Source organism: Elephas maximus, chromosome 6 (assembly GCF_024166365.1).
Source record: "Elephas maximus indicus isolate mEleMax1 chromosome 6, mEleMax1 primary haplotype, whole genome shotgun sequence".
In the NCBI taxonomy this organism is placed as follows: domain Eukaryota; kingdom Metazoa; phylum Chordata; class Mammalia; order Proboscidea; family Elephantidae; genus Elephas; species Elephas maximus.
The window spans coordinates 129,799,211-129,819,194 of NC_064824.1; the positions used below are offsets into that span (position 1 = coordinate 129,799,211).

The 19,984-nt window shown below is 43.1% G+C and overlaps 1 protein-coding gene across 1 annotated transcript in view; it reads left to right on the forward strand.

Annotated features, from left to right (window-relative positions):
• COL4A3 (collagen type IV alpha 3 chain) overlaps positions 1–19,984 on the forward strand; it is a 163,207-nt gene that overhangs the window by 61,461 nt on the left and 81,762 nt on the right. Inside the window, exons 2-3 of the mRNA XM_049888346.1 lie at positions 14,075–14,131; positions 16,079–16,168. Of these exons, the coding sequence (XP_049744303.1) occupies positions 14,075–14,131; positions 16,079–16,168 (147 nt within the window). The remainder of the gene's footprint in view (positions 1–14,074; positions 14,132–16,078; positions 16,169–19,984) is intronic.

Below are 19,984 nucleotides of genomic sequence, written 5' to 3' on the forward strand. Positions count from 1 at the left end.
TAGGGGCCTTATCTTCCAGCACTATATTAGACAATATTCTGTTACGATCCCTAATGTTTTCAATGGCTGTTTTTCAGAAGTACATCTCCAGGCCTTCCTTCCTAATCTGTCTGGAAGCTCTGCTGAAACCTGTCTACCATGGGTGACTCTGCTGGCATTTGAAATATTGGTGGCATAGCTTTCAACATCACAGCAGCATGCAAGCCACCACAGTATGACAAACAATAGATCTGAAAAACCATTTGCATTGAGTCTACTCCAACTCATAGGGACCCTGCAGGACAAAGTAGTACTGCTTCATCAGTTTTCCAAGGCTATAATCTTTACCGAAGCTGACTAACCTCTTTCTCCTGTGGAGCAGCTGGCTGGTGGGCTTGAACTGCTGAACTTCAGTTAGCAGCCAAGCACTTAACCACTGTGACACCAGGGCTCCTAAAACAACAGAGGGATGGTCTATATATTCTTTCACGTGGTCAGAATTTATCGAGCATCTACTATTTGTGATTATAATCCCAATGCTATCTAGAGATGGAGCCCTGGTGGCCCAGTGGTTAAGAACTCAGCTGCTAACCAAAAGGTCGGCAGTTCAAATCCACCAGGAGCTTCTTGGAAACCCTATGAGGCAGTTCTACTCTGTCCTATAGGGTCGCTATAGTCGGAATCTATCGGATAGCAACAGGTTTGCTTTAGTTTGTGTCTAGAGATACCCTGTCCTTTGATATTTAAAAATACTTGAAATTCCTTGAATGCCACCTCAAATCTATGGGAAGTCAAATCGTGCCCGAGATTTCTGTGAATTCCCTGGGGCCTTTATTTTCTTGTTAGTTTTTTCTTCTGATTTCCTATACTTGCTAAATAATTTCCACAACTACTCTTTTATTACGGACCCAAGGACAGAGTGTTTCTTCAGTTTCCCCAGAACAAGACAGTTTTATATAACAAACTTTATTGAAGACTCAGAGACAGTGCAGGAAACTTCATCTGTATTTGTAGTGTTCTGTTTCTTAAGCTGGAGCCCTGGTGGCACAGTGGTCAATCTAAAGTTAGCAGTTCAAATCCACCAGCTGCTCCTTGGAAACCCTATGGGGCAAATGGGTCACTATGAGTCAGAATCAACTCAACAGCCATGGATTTGGTTTGGTTTTATTTCTTAAACTAGGTGGTAGGTGCAGGGGTCATTGTTATGTTATTGTTTATACTTTTCTATGTGTATGGAAAACAGTTAAAAATGTTTATGTGTCAGTGAAAAATACTGCTACTCAGAATAAAATCTGATCTCGTCTTTCTAATATCAGAAATCTCTCATCTGCTTTGAAGAGATCACTTTGTCAAAAGACTTGTGGAGAGATATTTTGCAGGCATTTTTCATCAAGCACATTTTAAAGTTATCACTCTCAGTTTCACCTTATCTAGCCCAAAGAATTATTAGCACCTGTAAATGTTATAAAATTACTGTTGCAGTAACCTTGTCTTCCTTTTAGCCTCACCCACCCATTCTTCTGCTCACCTTGACCTTGATGTTACCAATAACTGCTACAACCCCTCCATAATCTCAGATTCAAAGTCCTTCTTCGAGCACCGTCTCATCTTTCACCTCCATTCCTTTAGAACCGCAAATCCAACAATCTTGCAACCCCACTGGTCCCCAGAGTCCATTCATCTATCACCTTTTCACTGTCCCCAAGCTCTCAATGTCTCTTCCCTCCTTACCAAAACCCCACTCCATAAGTTCATTCCGACTCATAATGACCCTATAGGACAGAGCAGAACTGCCCCATAGGGTTTCCAAGGCTGTGAATCTTTACAGAAGCAGACTGCCACATCTTTCTCCTATGGAGCAGCTGGTAGGTTCAAACCACTGACTTTTCAGTTAGCAGTGAAGCGATTAACCACTAGCCACCAGGGCTCCTCTTGCCTCCTTAACCGAACCGAACCGAACCCAGTGCCGTCGAGTCGTTTCCGACTCATAGAGACCCTATAGGACGGAGTAGAACTGCCCCATAGAGTTTCCAAGGAGCGCCTGGCGGATTCAAACTGCTGATCCTTTGGTTAGCAGCCACAGCACTTAACCAGGGTTTCCCTTCCCTCCTTACTGAACTCAAATTCCATGGTTAATGATGCGTCATTATCTTCTGTTGCATACACCCTCAACTCTCTTGTTTGATCGGACCCATCTGGGAAACAACAAACCTGCTTAAATTTCAGGCCCATGTAGCTGAGTGTGGCCGCTCCATCTTTTCCTCCATGTCTTTACTTGTAATATTACATCTCAGTTGAGCCCTTTGCCAGCTGCTTTATCTGATCTTTTACAGCCCAGCCCAACCATTTCCTTTCCCCCTTGCCTGCTGTAGTTTTTCTCAGCAATTATGATTATTTAATATGTGCCATAAAAATTCTGTATTTTTCATGTCTGTTGTTTTCCTCCCTGCCCACAGAATATGTTCTCATTGGTGGCTACAGTGGAGTTGGGGGCCAGCCCCATGCACAATGGAATGAAATGCTACCCGGTCCTGTGCCACCGCCATGGTCAGCTGTGGATTGGGCCCTTGTGATCCATAGGGTTTTCACTGGCAGATTTTTGGAATTAGATCACCAGGCCTTCCTAGTCTGTCTTAGTCTGGAATTTCTGCTGAAACCCATTCAGCATCATTGCAACACGCAAGCCTCTATTGACAGATGGGTGGTAGAGCAAATCCCCAGTATCTAGAATAGTGCCTAACACGTAGTAGGCACTCAGTAAATGTTTATTGAGTGACTGATGGATGATACCACTTCTAGAATAAGGTTGGATTTGTTTATAAACTTGAAGATGGAAACTAGAAAAAAATGCTACAGGGTTAGTGGCCACGAGAGAGAAGAGGCATCATATTATATCACTGAGCACAGATAATTTAATTCAGCCTCCTTGTTTATAAAAGGGCCCTTGGGCACACTCAACACAGGGAGAGTCCCACTGTCTGACTTTGCTCTGAAAATCCTCCCACCTCCTGGCTCTGAGTTCATTAGTCTCTGTCCTTCCTCAAGTTTCCCTGTACATCTCCCCTTTCTGGGGCTGCTTCTATCCGCCATAATTTCCATTTATCTGCACCACCCAGGCTATGTCCACGGGGCCTCATTTTATAGCCACACAGGTCTATTAAGTCATGTGACACAGCAAAGAAGACAGTTCCCTCCTGGGAGAACTGCTTGCCCTCTCCCCTGCACGTTGAACCCTGCCCCATACTAGAAATATAAAGAGTGAGATGTGGCCTCCCATGAGCTTTGTCTGGTGGTGGAGAAAAGGATGTAGACACATAATTACGGTGTAATTAGAAATGTGTTATCAGAGCAGTTATGCACAAAGCAGATGAGGGAGTAACCCCCTACCTGGAGGATTTAGGGAAGTAAGTCTTCCAGAACAAGGGAAGCTTTGACCTGCTCCGGAATGAGCAAACTTAGCCAAGCAGAGGAAAGGGTAGTGAGACGTGGGTATTTCGGGCCAAAGAAGGACTGTGTGGAAAAGCACAAGAATGTGAATGACAGCATGAGTCTCGGGGCAAAGCACAGGCAGCTCCGTGGAACGAGTGGCCTCTGAGGCTGGGAAAATGGTGGGGCCAGAGCACAGAGATCCCCCTGAAGGCTGTAGGAAATGAACCAGTACTTCTAATCAGGGAAGTAACATAATCCAGTTTGGGGAATTTATTTAGAGATGTTAATCCCAACTCCCTTCTATTTTTTTTAAGTAAATGCTGTTTTCTAATTTCATAAATACCACAAGATTAGTATAACAGTTTTCCAGGTAAATTGTAGTTTTTGTTTAACCACGGTGTGCTAAGGTGATTCTCACAGTGTGGTCTGAGGAACCCTGCATCCAAATTTCCTAGAATGTCCGCTCCAGAGCTGCTCTCTGGGGATGTTGTTGTTGTTGTTGTTGGGTGCTGTTGAGTCGACTCCAGCTCATAGTGACCCTGTAGGACAGAGTAGAACTGCCCCATGGGGTTTCCTAGGCTGAAATCTTTACAGGAGCAGATCACCAGGTCTTTTTTCCCACAGAGTGGCTGGTGGGTTCAAACTGCAAACCTTTCAGTTAGCAGCCAAGCACCTAACCACTGCTCCACCAAATAAGGTTACTAAGGTCTCCAGGTGAGTTATGTTTTCTAAAATTTGAGGACCAGTATTCTAAGTTTCCACCACCTATTTGTCAATTTGTCCTACTGTGGTGGCTTGCGTGTTGCTGTGATGCTGGAAGCTATACTACTGATATTTCAGATACCAGGAAGGTTTTCTGTGGTAGACGGTTTTGAGAGGAGCTTCCAGACTAAGACAGACTAGGAAGAAAGGCTTGGTGACCTACTTCTGAAAATTAGGCAATGAAAACCCTATGGATCACAACGGAAGATTGTCCAATATAGTCCTGGGAAATGAGCCCCCTAGGTGGGAAGGCACTCAGAATACATAGTGGCCACAACAATGGACTCGGGCTTGCCAACAAGGATGAAGAAGGCACAGGAGCAGACAATGTTTTGTTCTGTTGTACATCGTGTCACCATGAGTCAGAGCCAACACAGTGGCAACTAAGAAGAACAACTCCAGCCAGACCAGAGCACTGTAACGTGGCCTCCCTGGTTTTAAGTTTGCAGAGTTTCCCCAAAATGCTGTCAGCCACTCTGCTCAAGGGAAAAATGGACATACTGGGCTCCAAATCAAATCTGGACCCACCTTGGAATCAGTACCGGACAGATGAACTCTAAGGCCCCCTTGCCATCTTGATAGTGTATGGTTATTAAAGATGGAGAGTATAGGTCTCCCACCATCAGAGGCATCAGGAAGTTCCGGGCAGCTTCTGGAATGAACCCATTGTCATGGATTGAATTGTGTCCCCCAAAAATGTTTGTCAGCTTTGTTAGGCCTTGATTCTCAGTACTGTGTGGTTGCCTCCATTTGGCGATTATAATTTTATGTTAAAGAGGATTAGGGTGGGATTGTAACACGCTTGCCCAGGTCACATCCCTGATCCAATGTAAAGGGAATTTCCCTGGAGTATGGCCTGCACCACCTTTTGTCTCTCAAGAGATAAAAAGGAAACACAAGTGTCTTAGTCATCTAGTGCTGCTATAACAGAAATACCACAAGTGGATGGCTTTAACAAAGAAGTTTGTTTTCTCACAGTCCAGTATGCTTAAAGTCTAATTCAGGGTGTGGGCTACAGGGGAAGGCTTTCTTTCTCTTTCGGCTCTGAAGGAAGGTCCTTGTGATGCGCCAGTCTTCCCTTGGTCCGGGAGTATCTCAGCGCAGGAACCTCAGGTCCAAAGGACGCACTCTGCTCCCGGCACTGCTTTCTTGGTGGTATGAGGTCCCTGTGTTTCCCTACTGGCTTCTCTCTTTTATAAATCAAGAGATTGCCTCAAAACACAATCCAGTCTTGTAGATTGAGTCCTGCCTCACTTACACAACTGCCGCCCATCCTCCCTCATTAACATCATAGAGGCAGGATTTACAACAAATAGGAAAATTACACAATACCAGGAATCATGGCGCAGCCAAATTGATACACATATTTTGGGGGGGACATAATTCAATCCATGACAGGAAGCAGGCAGAGAGGGGGGACCTCATACCACCAAGAAAGCAGTGCTGGGAGCAGAGCATGTCGTTTGGACCTGGGATCCATACGTGGAGAAGCTCCTAGTCCAGAGGAGGATTGATGAGAAGGCCGATAGAGAGAGAATGGCTTCTCCTGGAGCTGACGCCTTGGATTTGGACTTTTAACCTACTTTACTGTGAGGAAATACATTTCTCTTTGTTAAAACCATCCACTTATGGTATTTCTGTTATAGCAGCACTAGATGGCTAAGACACCCATATCTACAGAGGATGATTGTCAGCTTTTAAGGTTGATCAAATATCTGAATCATTTTTCTTTAAAAATTTCTGGTGGTTATTCTTACTGTATTTTTTTTTTTTTTTTTTTACTACCGGAGGGTCAAAACTAAGCTGGTAATTTTCCAAATTGGAGAAAACATCACTTAAGACAAACTATTACCATAGTTGATTAAATACCTTTATATATCCTCTCCTTATGAAAATCAGAATAAAACAATGGAAAAAGAATAAAAAAGTCTCAACCCACGATGGGGAGGAAAACATGTGAGGAGACAGGAGCAAAGTAAAAGTGTCAATAAACATTTGTTTCTGGATTAAATCCTGCCTACAAAAATTAAGAGCCTGTTTTTTCCTGCTTGTTATTCAGAAAAATGTTGATACTTTATCAGTGTCTGTATTTTCAGATAATGTGGTATCAGAGTCTTCTCTGGAATCCAGAGAAGGCTTCCATTTGGAATAGCGACTACCTTGTGGGCCACGCTCTGCTTCCTACATTCCTTTTTGTACGCTTTCAGGTTCATAGATAGAAAATGGATTTTTCCTTGAAAAGTGACATTTCTGTGAGATGGTGCACAAGGCAGAGAACACTGGACCAAACACCACACTGACTGCCGTTGAGTTGATTTCAACTTCTAGTGACCCTACAGGACAGAGCAGAGCTGCCCCGTAGGGTTTCCAAGGCTGTAAATTTTCAGGGAAGCAAACTGCCACATCTTTCTCCTGTGGCACAGCTGGTGGGTTCCAACTGCCGACCTTTCAGTTAGCAGCCAAGTGCTTTAACCTCTGCACCACCAGGGCTCCTTCCCATGTATATAGTAAGTGCTCAAAATCTTTTAACCACTGATATTATTATACTACTGATCAAAGTTCATTTCCTCTTGTCAGGTGCCGTCTAGTTGGCTCCAACTCTTAGAGAACCTGTGTACAACAGGACGAAACGTTGCCCGGTCCTTCGCCATCCTATTCTTTGAGCCTATTGTTGCAGCCACTGTGTCACCCCATCTCACTGAAGGTCTCCTTTTTTTCCGACCCCCTACTTTACCAAACATGATGTTTTTCTCCAGTGGTTGGTCCTTCCTATTGACACGTCCAAAGTAAGCGAGAGAAAGTCTCAGAGTCCTCGTTCTAAGGAGCATCTGGCTGTACTTCCTCCAAGGCAGATTTGTTTGTTCTTCTTGCAGTCCATGGTATATTCAGTATTCATTGCTACCACCACAATTCAAATGTGTCAATTCTTCTTCAGTCTTCTTTTTTTATTGGCCAGCTTTTGCATGCGTATGAGGCAGTTCCATATGGTATTTTCAATCATTTCCTCTACCAGCATCCTTAACTGTGTAGGTCTATTCATCATACATGGTGTTGTGGGTTGAATTTTGTCCCCCAAAATTTATGCTGAAGTCCTAACCTGTGATACCTGTGAATAAGAGCTTATCAGGAGATAGAGTCTTTGAAGAAGTTATCAAATAAGTTAAGATGAGGCCATACTGGACCCATACCAAGTCCCAATCCCATCTGAGTGGTGCCCTGTAAAAGAGGAGAAGAGACACAGAGACAAAGATGACACCTATGTGACTATGGAGTTATGCTGCAGGTGCAAACCGGGGAACACCTTGGGCTACCAGAAGTTGGGAGAGACAAAGAGGAATCTTCCCCTAGAGCCTTCAGAGAGAACATGGGCCTGCCAATACCCTGAACTCAGAGTCTAGCCTCCAGAACTGTGAGACAATAAAAAGTCTGTTGTTTAAAGCCACCTGCTCTGTGGGTACTTTGTTACAGTGACCCTAGGAAGCTTATACAATGGTGAAGGCTTCTTGATCCTTCTGGACTCAGAAGCTTTTAGGGAAAGGGCAAAAAAAAAAAAGAACCTTGAGTTAATGATTATAGTTGTAAATACCACTCACTGCATTTCTCGAGGTGGGCGAAACCTTCTTACAGTGGTGTTTATTCCCAAATGTACCAAAGACCTCTGGTTGCCACCTCCTTTGTCAGAGCCAGTAATCTATGCTTGCTGCCATCCAGAAAATCAAAAACGGGTGACTGGCTTAGATGTCTAGACTAGTGATGTCTCCCCGGGCAGGAGTTGAAAGATTGGACGTGGCAGTTCTGGGGAGATTTCTATGATATCTGAGGTGGTGACAGCAGGCTCTGAGTGGGGCAGAAGGGGCCCTGCAGACACCAGCTTGTAGGTGTCATTCTCCTTGATTGGAGGGAAGGCTGCCAAGGCTTAGGGTCAGTTGCTTAAGGCAGATATGGGGTGGTGGCAGCAGAGTCAGGGCTTGGTCAGCTCTTCTTTTCACATGCAAAAACATTTGCCTCGGGCTATTGGCTGAGCAGAGGGGCTGGCAGGGTCAAAAATCATAATGCAAAATCAACAGACCTGCTCAGCAGAGTGTTAACCAGCTTTGAATGATGCCAACTTCCCCTTGTACTGAACCAGGCTGGGCCAGTGTGGGACAGCAGAGATTGGCAAGGGCAGGGAAGGCCTTTTCTGTTTAAGAGAATGCATGAAAACTGGGCAGGTGGTGTTTTGAAAGCAGAAATAGGTCAGATCCAAGAGGATTTGGAAATTATTTCCTGGCCCACTCACAAACAATCAAAATGTATGTGCATGATTCAATCTGCTGTTGCTTTTAAGAGTAAAACAATTTATAATTGCCTGCCAGTGATGGAGGGAATATAAAGAATTGTAAGACACAGTTCCTACTTGCCATTGAGTGAACGTAAGAAGCCCTCAACTCATGAGCATTTAAGTAGCCATATTGAGTAATAAATTAGTAACAACCCTTATTGTTGATATCCCACCAAGTGCTCTGTTCTAAGTCTTTACCTGTGTTAACCCATTTGACCCCATTTTACAGATGTGGAAACTGACACAGGGAGTGATCACCCCAAGACACACAGGAAGTAAATGGCAGAGCAGGATTTTGACCCAGGAAGTCTGGCTCTGGAATCCATGCCCTTAATTGGTGTGCCATACTGCCCTGGAACAGAAGGCACCATGTGGGTGATTCACAGGCACTACACTTGGTCAACAATCAACACCCATGGAAGCAGCAGTCAAGATATCGAACAGCACATTGCATGGGGCAAATCTGCTGCAAAAGATCTCCAAGTTTTTAAAACCAAAGGTGCCACTTTGATGTAAGGTGCACCTGACCCAAACGATGATCTTTTCAATCCCCTCATTTGCTTGTGAAAGTTGGGCAATGAAAAAGGAAGACAGAAGAATTGATGCATTCAAACTGCAGTACTGGTGAAGAATACTGAACATACTATGGACTGTGAGAAGAATGAACAAATCGGTCTTAGAAGAAATATGTCTAGAATACTCCTTTGAACCCAGGATGGCAAGACTTCATCTCGCTTTCTTTGAATACCACATCAGGGAAGACCAATCTCTAGAAAAGGACATAGTGTTTGGTAAAGTAGAAGGTCAGCAAAAATGAGGGAAATTCCCAATGAGATGGATTGACACAATAGCCGCAACAATGGGCTAAAACATCTCAAAGATCATGAAAATATTGCAGGGCCAGGCAACATTTTGTTCTGTTCTAAATAAGTTCACCATGAGTAAGAGTCACCTCAATACCAGCTAACATCGACGGCAAACAGGAATGAAGACAAAGAATAGCAAGAGCTAGCTGATCAACCTTCCCAGAAGTACTTGTTGCCTTTGTATAATACACAACCAGTCCTCATATTTGTGAATTTGCCTACTCACTAAAATTTATTTGTAACCCCAAAAGCAATATTCACCGCACTTTGGCAGTCATTTGTGAACATGCACAGAGAGGAAAAATATTAGAGTCACCCAATGGGCACGTTCCCAACTAAGGTCAAACAAGGTAACATCCTGCCTTCTTGTTGCGGCTCTCATACTGAAATAGGTGTCCTTTTTGCAATCTATTTAGTGCACATTTTTGTGCATTTAGTAGTGATTTTTTTGTTTAAAATGGCCCGCAAGTGTAGTACTCAAGTACTGTCTAGTGTTCATAAGCACGAGAAGTCTGTGATGTGCCTCACAGAGAAAATCTGTGTTAGATAAGCTTTGTCCAGGCATGAGTTACAGTGCTGTTGGCTGTGAGTTCAAAGTTAATGAAGCAACAAGATACATTAAAAATAAGGTGTCTTCAAACAGAAGCACACATAAAACAAGGATGTGTATTGACTGGTTGGTAAAAATGTTGTGACCAGAGGCTCACAGGAACCTAACCCTGTGTTTCCCCTAAGAGCAGTCGTTCAGTATTTGCTAATTCAGGGTTCACCGTGACTGATTAGAACATAACTACTGTGAATAACGAGAATAGACTCTATTTGGTTTGGTCCCTTTTATTTATAAATATCAAATACCACTGGACAAATAAAACCAATGGTGAGTTTTTTGACAATAAAAATCTATAAAAGCCAGAACCGGTGTAAGGCAGAAGCCTGTCAGAGAAGAAAAACTCAAATATTTTCCACTAAAATGAGTGATAGAAATGTGGTAAGACTGCACCCTGTCAAAGGCAGAAAACTTGCAAGACCCAGAAAAACAAGGCAGTCCCGTCGAGTTCTGGCTCTCACAAGTTTCACTGTATTTGCTTTATCAACTAAGCATGATGTCCTTCTTACCAAGATATCATCCTTTACCAAGGATGATGTCATGATCTCATCCTTACCAAGCATGATGTCCTTCTCCCGGGACTGGTCCCTCCTGATAACATGTCCAAAGAACATGAGATGAAGTCTCACCATCCTGGCTTCTAAGGAGCATTCTGGCTGTACTTCTTCCAAGACAGATTTGTTCATTCTTCTGGAAGTCCGTGGCATATTCAGTGTTCTTTGTCAACACCATAATTCAAAGGCATCAATTCGTCTTCGGTCTTCCTTATTCATTGTCCAGCTTTCACGTGCATATGAGGCGACTGAAAACGCCATGGCTTGGGTTTGGCACACTTTAGTCCTTAAAGTGACATCTTTGCTTTTTAACACTTTAAAGAGGTCTTTTGCAGCAGATTTGCCCGATGCAATGTGACTACTTTCGGCTAACTGAAGAAAGGATCATAGATGCTATTTAACATGAGATCTTAAAACAAAAATGGAGGAAGAAATGGCTTTATTTACTGAGTCCCTAAGTGTAGGTAAAACGTAGGCTCCCTACTGATGGTGTCTCAGAGCCCCCTCAAAATAACACTGCACAGTAAAAGCACAAAAACAACAAAACACACTGCACAGTAGATAGCAGATGTTAATATCTTGCTGGTATAGATGAGGTCAATTGCCAGCCTGTCCCTTTGTCGTACTGTGGTGGGTTACTTGTTACTGTGATGCTGGAAGCTATGCCGCCAATATTTCAAATACCAGTAGGATAACCCAAGGTGGACCGGTTTCAGAGGAGCTTCCAGCCTAATACAGACTTGGAAGAAAGGCCCAGCAGTCTACTTCCAAAATTAGCCAAAGAAAACCCTATGGATCACAACAGAGGACTGTCCAAGTCTCTTGCTTTGGACACGTCATCCAGAGAGATCATCACTAGAGGAGGGCTTCATGTTTGGTGAAGTGGAAGGCCAGCGAGGGCAAGGGAGACCTTCGGTAAGATGGATTAACACAATAGCCGCAATGATGGACTCAATATGCTGGCAATCGTGAGGGTTATACAGGACAGAGCAAAGTTTTGCTCTATTGCAGATAAGATCTCCATGAGCTATAGTCAACTTGATGGCAGCAACAATGACAGATGAGATAGCTGAGCCTTGGGGGTTTAATGAATTTGCCCGAAGCTCCTGCTAGTAGTTGGCAAAGCTGGGAGTAGATCCTACATTGATCTGCCTGAGATCCACGATTTCATGATTTCTCTACCACGTTACATCTAACCTTTTTTAGATTCTCTACTACCAAAGTTTATTTTGCCTTCTAAGTGAGGCCATAAAAAAATTAATGTGACCATTAATAGAATGATTCTCATTAGTTGAACTATTTAATATTCAAAAGTGCTAAAACATCATGTAATCTTGGATCACTTCCTGATGTGTTAATGGGTAGAAAAGCCATAAAATCACTATTAAGAGGTTTCTGCTCCCGACAAATGATATTTCTTACTCCATTAAGATATAAGGAAACTAAGTGGTACTTTATTGTTGGAAGAGGAAGAGTCATAAAAATTTTGCTGAAAAAATATCCTTCAGTTCTGCTTTCTTAATAGGCAATAGCATTTTCCCATACTGTTTTTTTTTTAATGATTTAGCATTTGAATTATGGTATTGGTATAAGATATTGAATATGCCATGGACTGCCAGAAACAAACAAATCTGTCTTGGAAGAAGTACAGCCAGAATGTGCCTTAGAAGCTAGGATGGTAAGACTTCATCTCCCATACTTTGGGCATGTCATCAGGAGAGACCAGTCCCTGGAAAAGGACACCATGCTTGGTAAAGTAGAGGGTCAGCAAAAAAGAGGAAGACACTCAACTAGACATATTGACACAGTGGCTGCAGCAATGGGCTCAAACACAGCAATGATTGTGAGGATGGCGCAGGACCGGACAGTGTTTTATTCTGTTGTACATGGGGTCACTATGAGCCAGAACCACCTGGACAGCACCTAACAACAACAAGAGCATGTGAATAGTAATTCAGTGGGCTATATTCCATTAATATAATCATGGTGTTTCAAAAATGGGCCTAAAAGAGTGTATCAAAAGCAACAAAAATGGGAATAAGGCCCCTGTATTTTTTGGTCAAATAATCTGTTGGGATTGTAGAATTATGCAAACATATTTGCAAATTAAAAAATTTATTTCGGGAAAAAGCAGCATAATTAAGAGAAACGAATATCTTGAGTCTTGGTCCACCATCCAAAACCACTGAAGTGCTGCATTTCGCACAGCCCGATGCGGGGCTCTCTGCAGAGGTTCATGCAGGCAGCACTGGTTTCTAGAAGCACAGCTGAACCACTGCCAGACGACTGCCCTGCCTATATTTTCGAGTTCACGCAATCAGGTGGAGTATCTACACGTTGGCAAAATTGTCACATATTCTGAAGCCCCGGTCACCCAGATGGTGCAGATTCATAGGCAAGCCACACCTGGCCAACTTCACTGAAAATTAAAGCTGGAACAGTTTTAGAGCGGCTCTGCTAACCCAAATGTATTCTCTTCCTAGGATTGTAGTCATCGACAACCTTGAAACAGCAGACGTCTATCCTCTCACAGTTCTGGAGGCTAGAAGTCTGAATTCACAGTGTCAGAAGTCCATATGGGTTGTTTTTGTTTGTTGTTTTAATAAGAAAGAACATTCCCACGATAGCATTAGTGAATTAGGTTGTTCTCTTTAAAGACATATGGTGGGTGTTGATTATCTTTTCTCAGTTTTGAATATTATTTTAGAAAAATAAAACCTTAGAGTCACCTGTTGAAGGTATCACCAACTGCTGTCATCAGGTGCCATCGAGTTGAATCTGACTCATAGTGACCGTATGTGGAACAGAATGAAACCCACTGTGCCCGGTCCTGCGCCATCCTCACAATTGTTGCCATGCCCTGTTGCAGCCACTGTGTCAATCTATCTCTTTTTCACTGACCCTCTACCTTATCAAGCATGATGTCCCTCCCAGGGACTGGTCCTTCCTGATAACATGTCCAAAGAACGTGAGATGAAGTCTTGCCATCTTCACTTCCAAGGCATACTCCGGCTGTACTTATTCCAAGACAGATTGGTTCATTCTTCTGGCAGTCCATGGTATATGCAACATTCTTTGCCAACACCATAATTCAAAGGCTTCAATTCTTTTTCCATCTTCCTTATGCATTGTCCAGCTTTCACATGCATATGAGGCGATGAAAAATACTATGGCTTGTCACCAGTTAATGTACACTTATTCATGTACATACATGACGTTGAACCTAAGAAATATGAGACCACTTTCTACCTACAACATTGGCGATTTCATGTGGTTCAGCTGTATTTTATCCTGAGAAAAAGACTGCCTTTCCCATAGATAAATTACTTAAAATTCCTAAGAACAACAAAAATAATGTACACTCATCTGACAGTTCTTCTGTATGTAACACCTTCTTACTTTTCTTCTCTGTTGATATATTGATACAATGTCACCAGGCCCCTCGTGAATAGTGTTCAATGCTCCAGAGACAGAAAACTGTGTTTGCTTTTGCCCTGTCAGTCAGGATTGGTTAAGCTGTTTGTCAACAAAACCCTCTCTCTTTTCCTCTTTCTAGGGTTGTGTCTGTCAAGACAAAGGCCAGTGTTTCTGCGAAGCAATCAAAGGAGAGAAGGTAAAAAAATCTTCATACTGTTTTTTTTCACTATAGAGCTTATTAAGCAACGCACACTCTCATCAGGAGCGGAAAGCTAGGCAGCGTGTTGTTCCTTCCCCAAATCCAATTTTAAAGTAATTGTTTATAAACATTGGAGACCCTGGGTAGGGCAAGCGGTTAACCAGCTAGGCTCTGCTCAGCGAAGGTTTGGAGATTTGAGTCCACCCAGAGGTACCTCAGAAGAAAGGCCTGGCAATCTACTTCCAAAAACTCAGCCACTGAAAACCCTATGGAATGCAGTTCTACTTTGACACATGCGGCCGCCAGGAGTTGCAATCAACTCCGTGGCAACTGGTAATTGCATATAAACACTAACCTTAAAAAAAAAAAAAAATTCTTCCTGGGAAGCTTCAGATAACTTGTTTAAATAATGGCAGTTAAAATTATAACTCTCTTGGTCTGTAAAGAATAAGTAGCAAGTTAGGAAGAAAGGAGGGTTTATGAGAATGCGTCCCTATGTATACAGTACTTACGATGTTGCTAAACACAACTGAAAACAAGTTGATTCCCTCCCTTTGGCAGAAAATAAACATTGAAACCCACAAGAGCTTAAGTTCTGCAGCACTGGTACAAGATCGCCCCCTGGTGGAAGAATCTTGGAGCAGCCTCCTCGTTGAGGCAACAATTCCGCAGAAGTAGATGTAGCTCCATTGCAGCAAAAAAAGAATGCCGTGAAATCTCATTAATTCGCTCCATTAACTTCCAATTTATGATAATTAAGACAGAGGCAGAACTCAAGTGTTTCCTTTGTTTCCAAAACCCTTTCCTCAGAGACGCTAATGAATTGTTCAACCATATTGAAGGGAGCCTACTAAAAATATTTTTTCAAGAACACACTTTAAGCTCTTTAAATAAAATGATTTACTACAGTTTATGCGCTAATAATAAAATTAGTATTACATTTATTTTTAAAGATGACGTCATTCATGTGTAGTTCAATTTAGGTTTTTGCCTGAAGCTATGAAATGAGCGTACAGTTGGATCCAAGTTGGAACGCACCATGCCTGTGACTCATCCTTGCCTTCAGAAAGCATTATTGAGTTCCTACTGTTTGCAAGATGCCATGCTAGGGTGTGTGAAGATAACTGGGCAGTGCGAGGAGTATAGTAAATTCTTTTCTTTTATTGTATTCTTCCATTTGCACACCAGTGTTCACGCAGCAGCACATGAACACACACCATGTAGAATGGCTGACTTGATTTTTTTTTACTATTATTATTTAACTTGCCAATTGTGTAACTACATTGATTGAATCAACTAGTGGTCTTTCAGTGACAGCAGGATCCAGGCTTCTTAGCCGAACCATGTCACACATTGGACTGATGACTTTGACTCACTAGGGATTCTCCGGTATCATTTGATGCCTTCTTTAGAAAAAAAAAAAATGTCGCTACACTCTTGGTTATGCCACTGTTGATATCTCTACTTCATCTCTTACACAAACAGCAGATTGAGTTATTAATTCCTGTGTCATCAAGACATGACTAGAACTCAAAACCTACACGTCGTTCTTTTCCAGCTACATCATAATTATGTCCACTCCCAAATACATTCTTGTACCTTATCCTTGACCTACCCACCCACCCAACCCACCGACACACACACTCCGCTAACCTTGATATTTCTAACTGGGCTTTTCTCCCAGTTCTTGACTCCCTCTTCCTTAGTCTCTGCTCTGGGAAGCTTTACCATTTGGGAAAAAGTTACTAAAACAATAGGCAACTGCTGATGGTAACTTTCCAGTTACCTAGAATACTCACTGCTGAGCGCTAATTGTATTTTTCATTCCAAGAAAAAAATATGCAAAATTTCATCAAGTCATAAAGAAAAGAACAAAGATGATGGTTGTGTTTGTTGTTGGATAGTTGCTGTTCTTGTGTCCTTGTCTTGTTTTGATTTCAACAGGGAGAGAGAGGCTTTCCTGGACTCCCTGGTTCTCCTGGCCAGAAAGGATTCCCAGGTCCCGAAGGCTTGCCTGGACCACAGGGACCCAAGGTATGTCATCCTGTAACCTGAAAAATCCCCAGTCACCTAACCGTTCTTTATGCCTACCCCTGTCCCTGGGTGGCACAAACGGTTTGTGCTTGACTACTGACCTAAAGGTTGGTAGTTCAATCACACAGAGTGGCACCGTGGAAGACAGTCCTGGTGATCTTCTTCCATAAAGATTACAGCCGAGAAAACCCTATGGAGCTCAGTTCCACCATGTAATATGTGGGATTGCCATGAGTAACAAACCACTCAACAGTAGTGGGTTTGGTTTTCTGCTTTGGACTTCTGATTACCTGGAAAAAATTCCATGTGCTAGTTAGCCGGTGGGGCCATGACAGATTCATTCAGATCTTAACCAAGCCCTCAGAACTGCCTCCTATTCAAAGACTCTTGTCAACCATCATTACTATCTTCAAGTCCTCTACTCAGCTTCCTCCCTCTCCTTTAGCTACACAGTTTCCACATCTACCCCCTACCTTCTTTTCTTCCAGCTGAAAGATTGAGCTCTTTTGCCATCTTCTCAAGACCCACCACTGGGATTCCCACAAGGACCTTGACCCTTGAAGTGTCTCTTCTCTCTTAGTACATTCTAACTTTCCCTTTGATGTTGGCTTTCCTCTTTCAGTCCTTCACCATGCAAATATTTTCCCATACAAATATAAAACATCCCCTAGATCCTCCAGGTCCTGTCCCCAAAAGATTGTCATCCTCTCCCTGTCTTTGTCTGTCAAGCTTCTTAACAAAGAGCTAAACATGCTGACTGTAGTTCACCTTCTGTTCACTCCTCAAACAAACAAAGAAAAAAAAACAAACCTGTTGCTGTCAAGTCGATTCCGACTCATGGTGATCCCACGTGTACAGAGTAGAACTGCTCTACAGGGTTTTCTTGGCTGTAATCTTTATAGAAGCAGATCTTTAAGCCTTTCTTCCTAGGTGCTGCTGCGTGGGTTTGAACCACCAACCTTTAGGTTAGTAGTTGAGCACATTTCACTCCTCAGCCAGCTATAATTTGCCTCCCTCTCCCCCAACCCCCCCCCCCCCGCAAGCTAAAAAACCAAACCTGTTGCTGTGAGTCATTTCCAATTCATAATGACCCAAAGGGTTTCCAAGGCTGTAATGTTTATGGAAGCAGACTGCCACATCTTTCTCCTGTGGAGTGACGTGGATTCCAGCTACCAGGACTCCTTCCCCCACACACAAACCAAAACCACAGCCATCGAGTCGATTCTGACTCATAGCAACCCTAAAGGACAGAGTAGAACTGTCCCATAGGATTTCCAAGGAGGGCCTGGTGGATTCAAACCGCCAACCGTTTAATTAGCAGCCATAGCTTTTAACCACTACACCACCAGGATTTCCTCCCCCCCACACACTCATCTGACAATAGCCCTGTAAAGATCACCAATGATCTCCAGATGGCCAATATTGATGGATACTTCTGAGTCCTTATGGCACCGGGACCCTTTCTTTGTTTCAAACCAAAGGCCACTCTCTTCTCCTTGAAAAACTCATCTCTTTCATTCTGGAATCTTACTTTCCCTGATCCTCATCTTGTCTCCCCAGCCTGCCCTTCCTGGGTTCCTCTTTCTCACTTGGTCCCTAAACACCAGGGCTCCTAAGGTTCTGAGCAGAACCTACTGCCCTCCGTGCTCACCATAAATTTTTATTTCCTAATGGCTGTGATACAACAAAGGCTTTATTCAAACAAATACCCTAGAGGATTTACTAAATAACTGCATAACCACAGATTTGCTGATTGTTCTTTCCTGTGGGCGACGTGAGCGCCACTTAAGCCCGGACTCTCACGCACTTGCCCTTTCATTCACTCCCCAGACTGCCGGCCTCCAGCAAGCTATGGACTAAGACTTAGGAAAGTAATTATAATTGATCTCAGCAGACTCTTTTTTAAAATTTTCATACATAATGTATTAGAATATGTGTTAGAATAATGTCTAGAATATTTAAATGATAATGAAAGCCAACAATGACTGCGTCTTTTCCTGTGCCAAGCTCTGGCATATTTATTCTTCATGGTATCTTACTGAAATGTCCCTGGGTGGCGCAAATGGTGTATACTTGACCTCTAACCTAAAGGTTGACAGTGTGAGCCCACCCAGTGACACCACTGAAGAAAGGGCTGGCAGTCTGCTTCTGTAAAGATTACAGCCTAGAAAACTCTATGGAGCATGGTTCTACTCTGTAACACATGGGGTCACCGTGAGTTGGAATCGAGCCAATGGCAACAGGCTAGGTGTCTCATTGACTGCTCACATTGATTCCATAAATCAGACTCTGTTAACTCCTAAGGTAGTTCCCAGTATTGCTTCCATTTTATGGATAAGAAAACTGAGGCTAAGAGCACTTAAGTAATTTCTCCTGGTTCTCACAGTTAGTAGTGCAGCCAGAGTCCAAACCTGGTCTCCGGAATCAAACACCTGCAACAAGAGAATCTAAATTCACATAGACAGTTTACAGCTAAAGATGCAAAAGCTTGCTGTTTTCCAGGAATTCTGCCATTTCCATTTCTATGGTATTCATGTGTGCATTTTCTTTCTCCGTGTCTCCTTCCTCTGATCCTAATTCTGAAAAAGTCATTCAGATTCTGGGCAGCGTCTAAACATTCCATTGCCTTCCTCCCAGGCTTGACCTTGGATTTTCCTCCATTTTACTGGTAGAAGGAGTACCTGGGTGGCACAAATCGGTTAAGCCCTGTGCTACTAACCAAAAGGTTGGTGGTTCGAATCCACTCAGAGGTACTTTGGACACTCATAGGTACCTCGGAAGAAAGACCTGGTGATCAGCTTCTGAAAGGTCACAGCCATGAAAACACTACAAAGCACATTCCCACTCAGAAACACGCGGGGCTGCTATGAGTCAGACTCAACGGCAACTGGGTTTTAGTTTTTCACTGGTAGCATCAACTTGCCAGTTCAGTCCAGGACTTAGCACAGCTTAATGCTAGCTTCATCCTTTTTATTTGCTGTTTGCATCCTATTTTCCTTCTCTGCCTTCAGCATTTCTTCAGAGATACCAGCAATTAATTTAAAAAACAGCTGCAAACGCAGGGTTCTTAGTATTGGCCTTCTAATGCACCAGTTTTCCCTAAAAGTAATCCAGAATTCGTAGCGTGCCCTGTCGTCAGGAATTGATGGTGTAAAGCATAGCTTTCAGATGCAGCCACAAAAGGCAGTTCGGTCAAAGACAGAAAATTATAGATCATTAAGACCTGACCAAAAGGGTTTTTCAGATTTCTGAATTTCCTCCCCTAATTGGCAATACTTCCTGCATGAGGAAATTTACAAGGGGGAACAAAAACCCCCAAGTCCCCCTTCTGAGTCCTGCAGGAATGACACAGAAAGCATCCGCAGAGCGGGGAACTGGCTGGCGAGCACCCAGGAATTCCACCGGTCTAGAAAGGCTGACTTTGGCCTTGACAGTCAAATCTAATCTCAGAAGACTCTGTAACCGCCCTTTTCTCAAACAATCAAAAATACCAAAACGTACTGAAACTTCCTAGAATGATGAAAATAACCTTTGGAAAATGAACCTTTCACACCCCCTGGCCTAGTTCAAACAGTCTCCATTTAAGGTTATTCTGCAAGACACTGGGCCTCAAAACTGTTTTCATTCTGGGCCGGAAGCAAGTTTCTCTGTGGTTCAGGCCATCCTTACTCGGCTATTGATTTACTTGCACATGTCAGGTGCACTTTGTTAACAAAGCATTGCGCGTGCAGAGGAATGAATAGTGGCCGCCATTCTCGTCTGCGGTTGTGATCTTGTTCATCCTCACCGGACTTCGGCAGCTGGCTGGCTAACGTG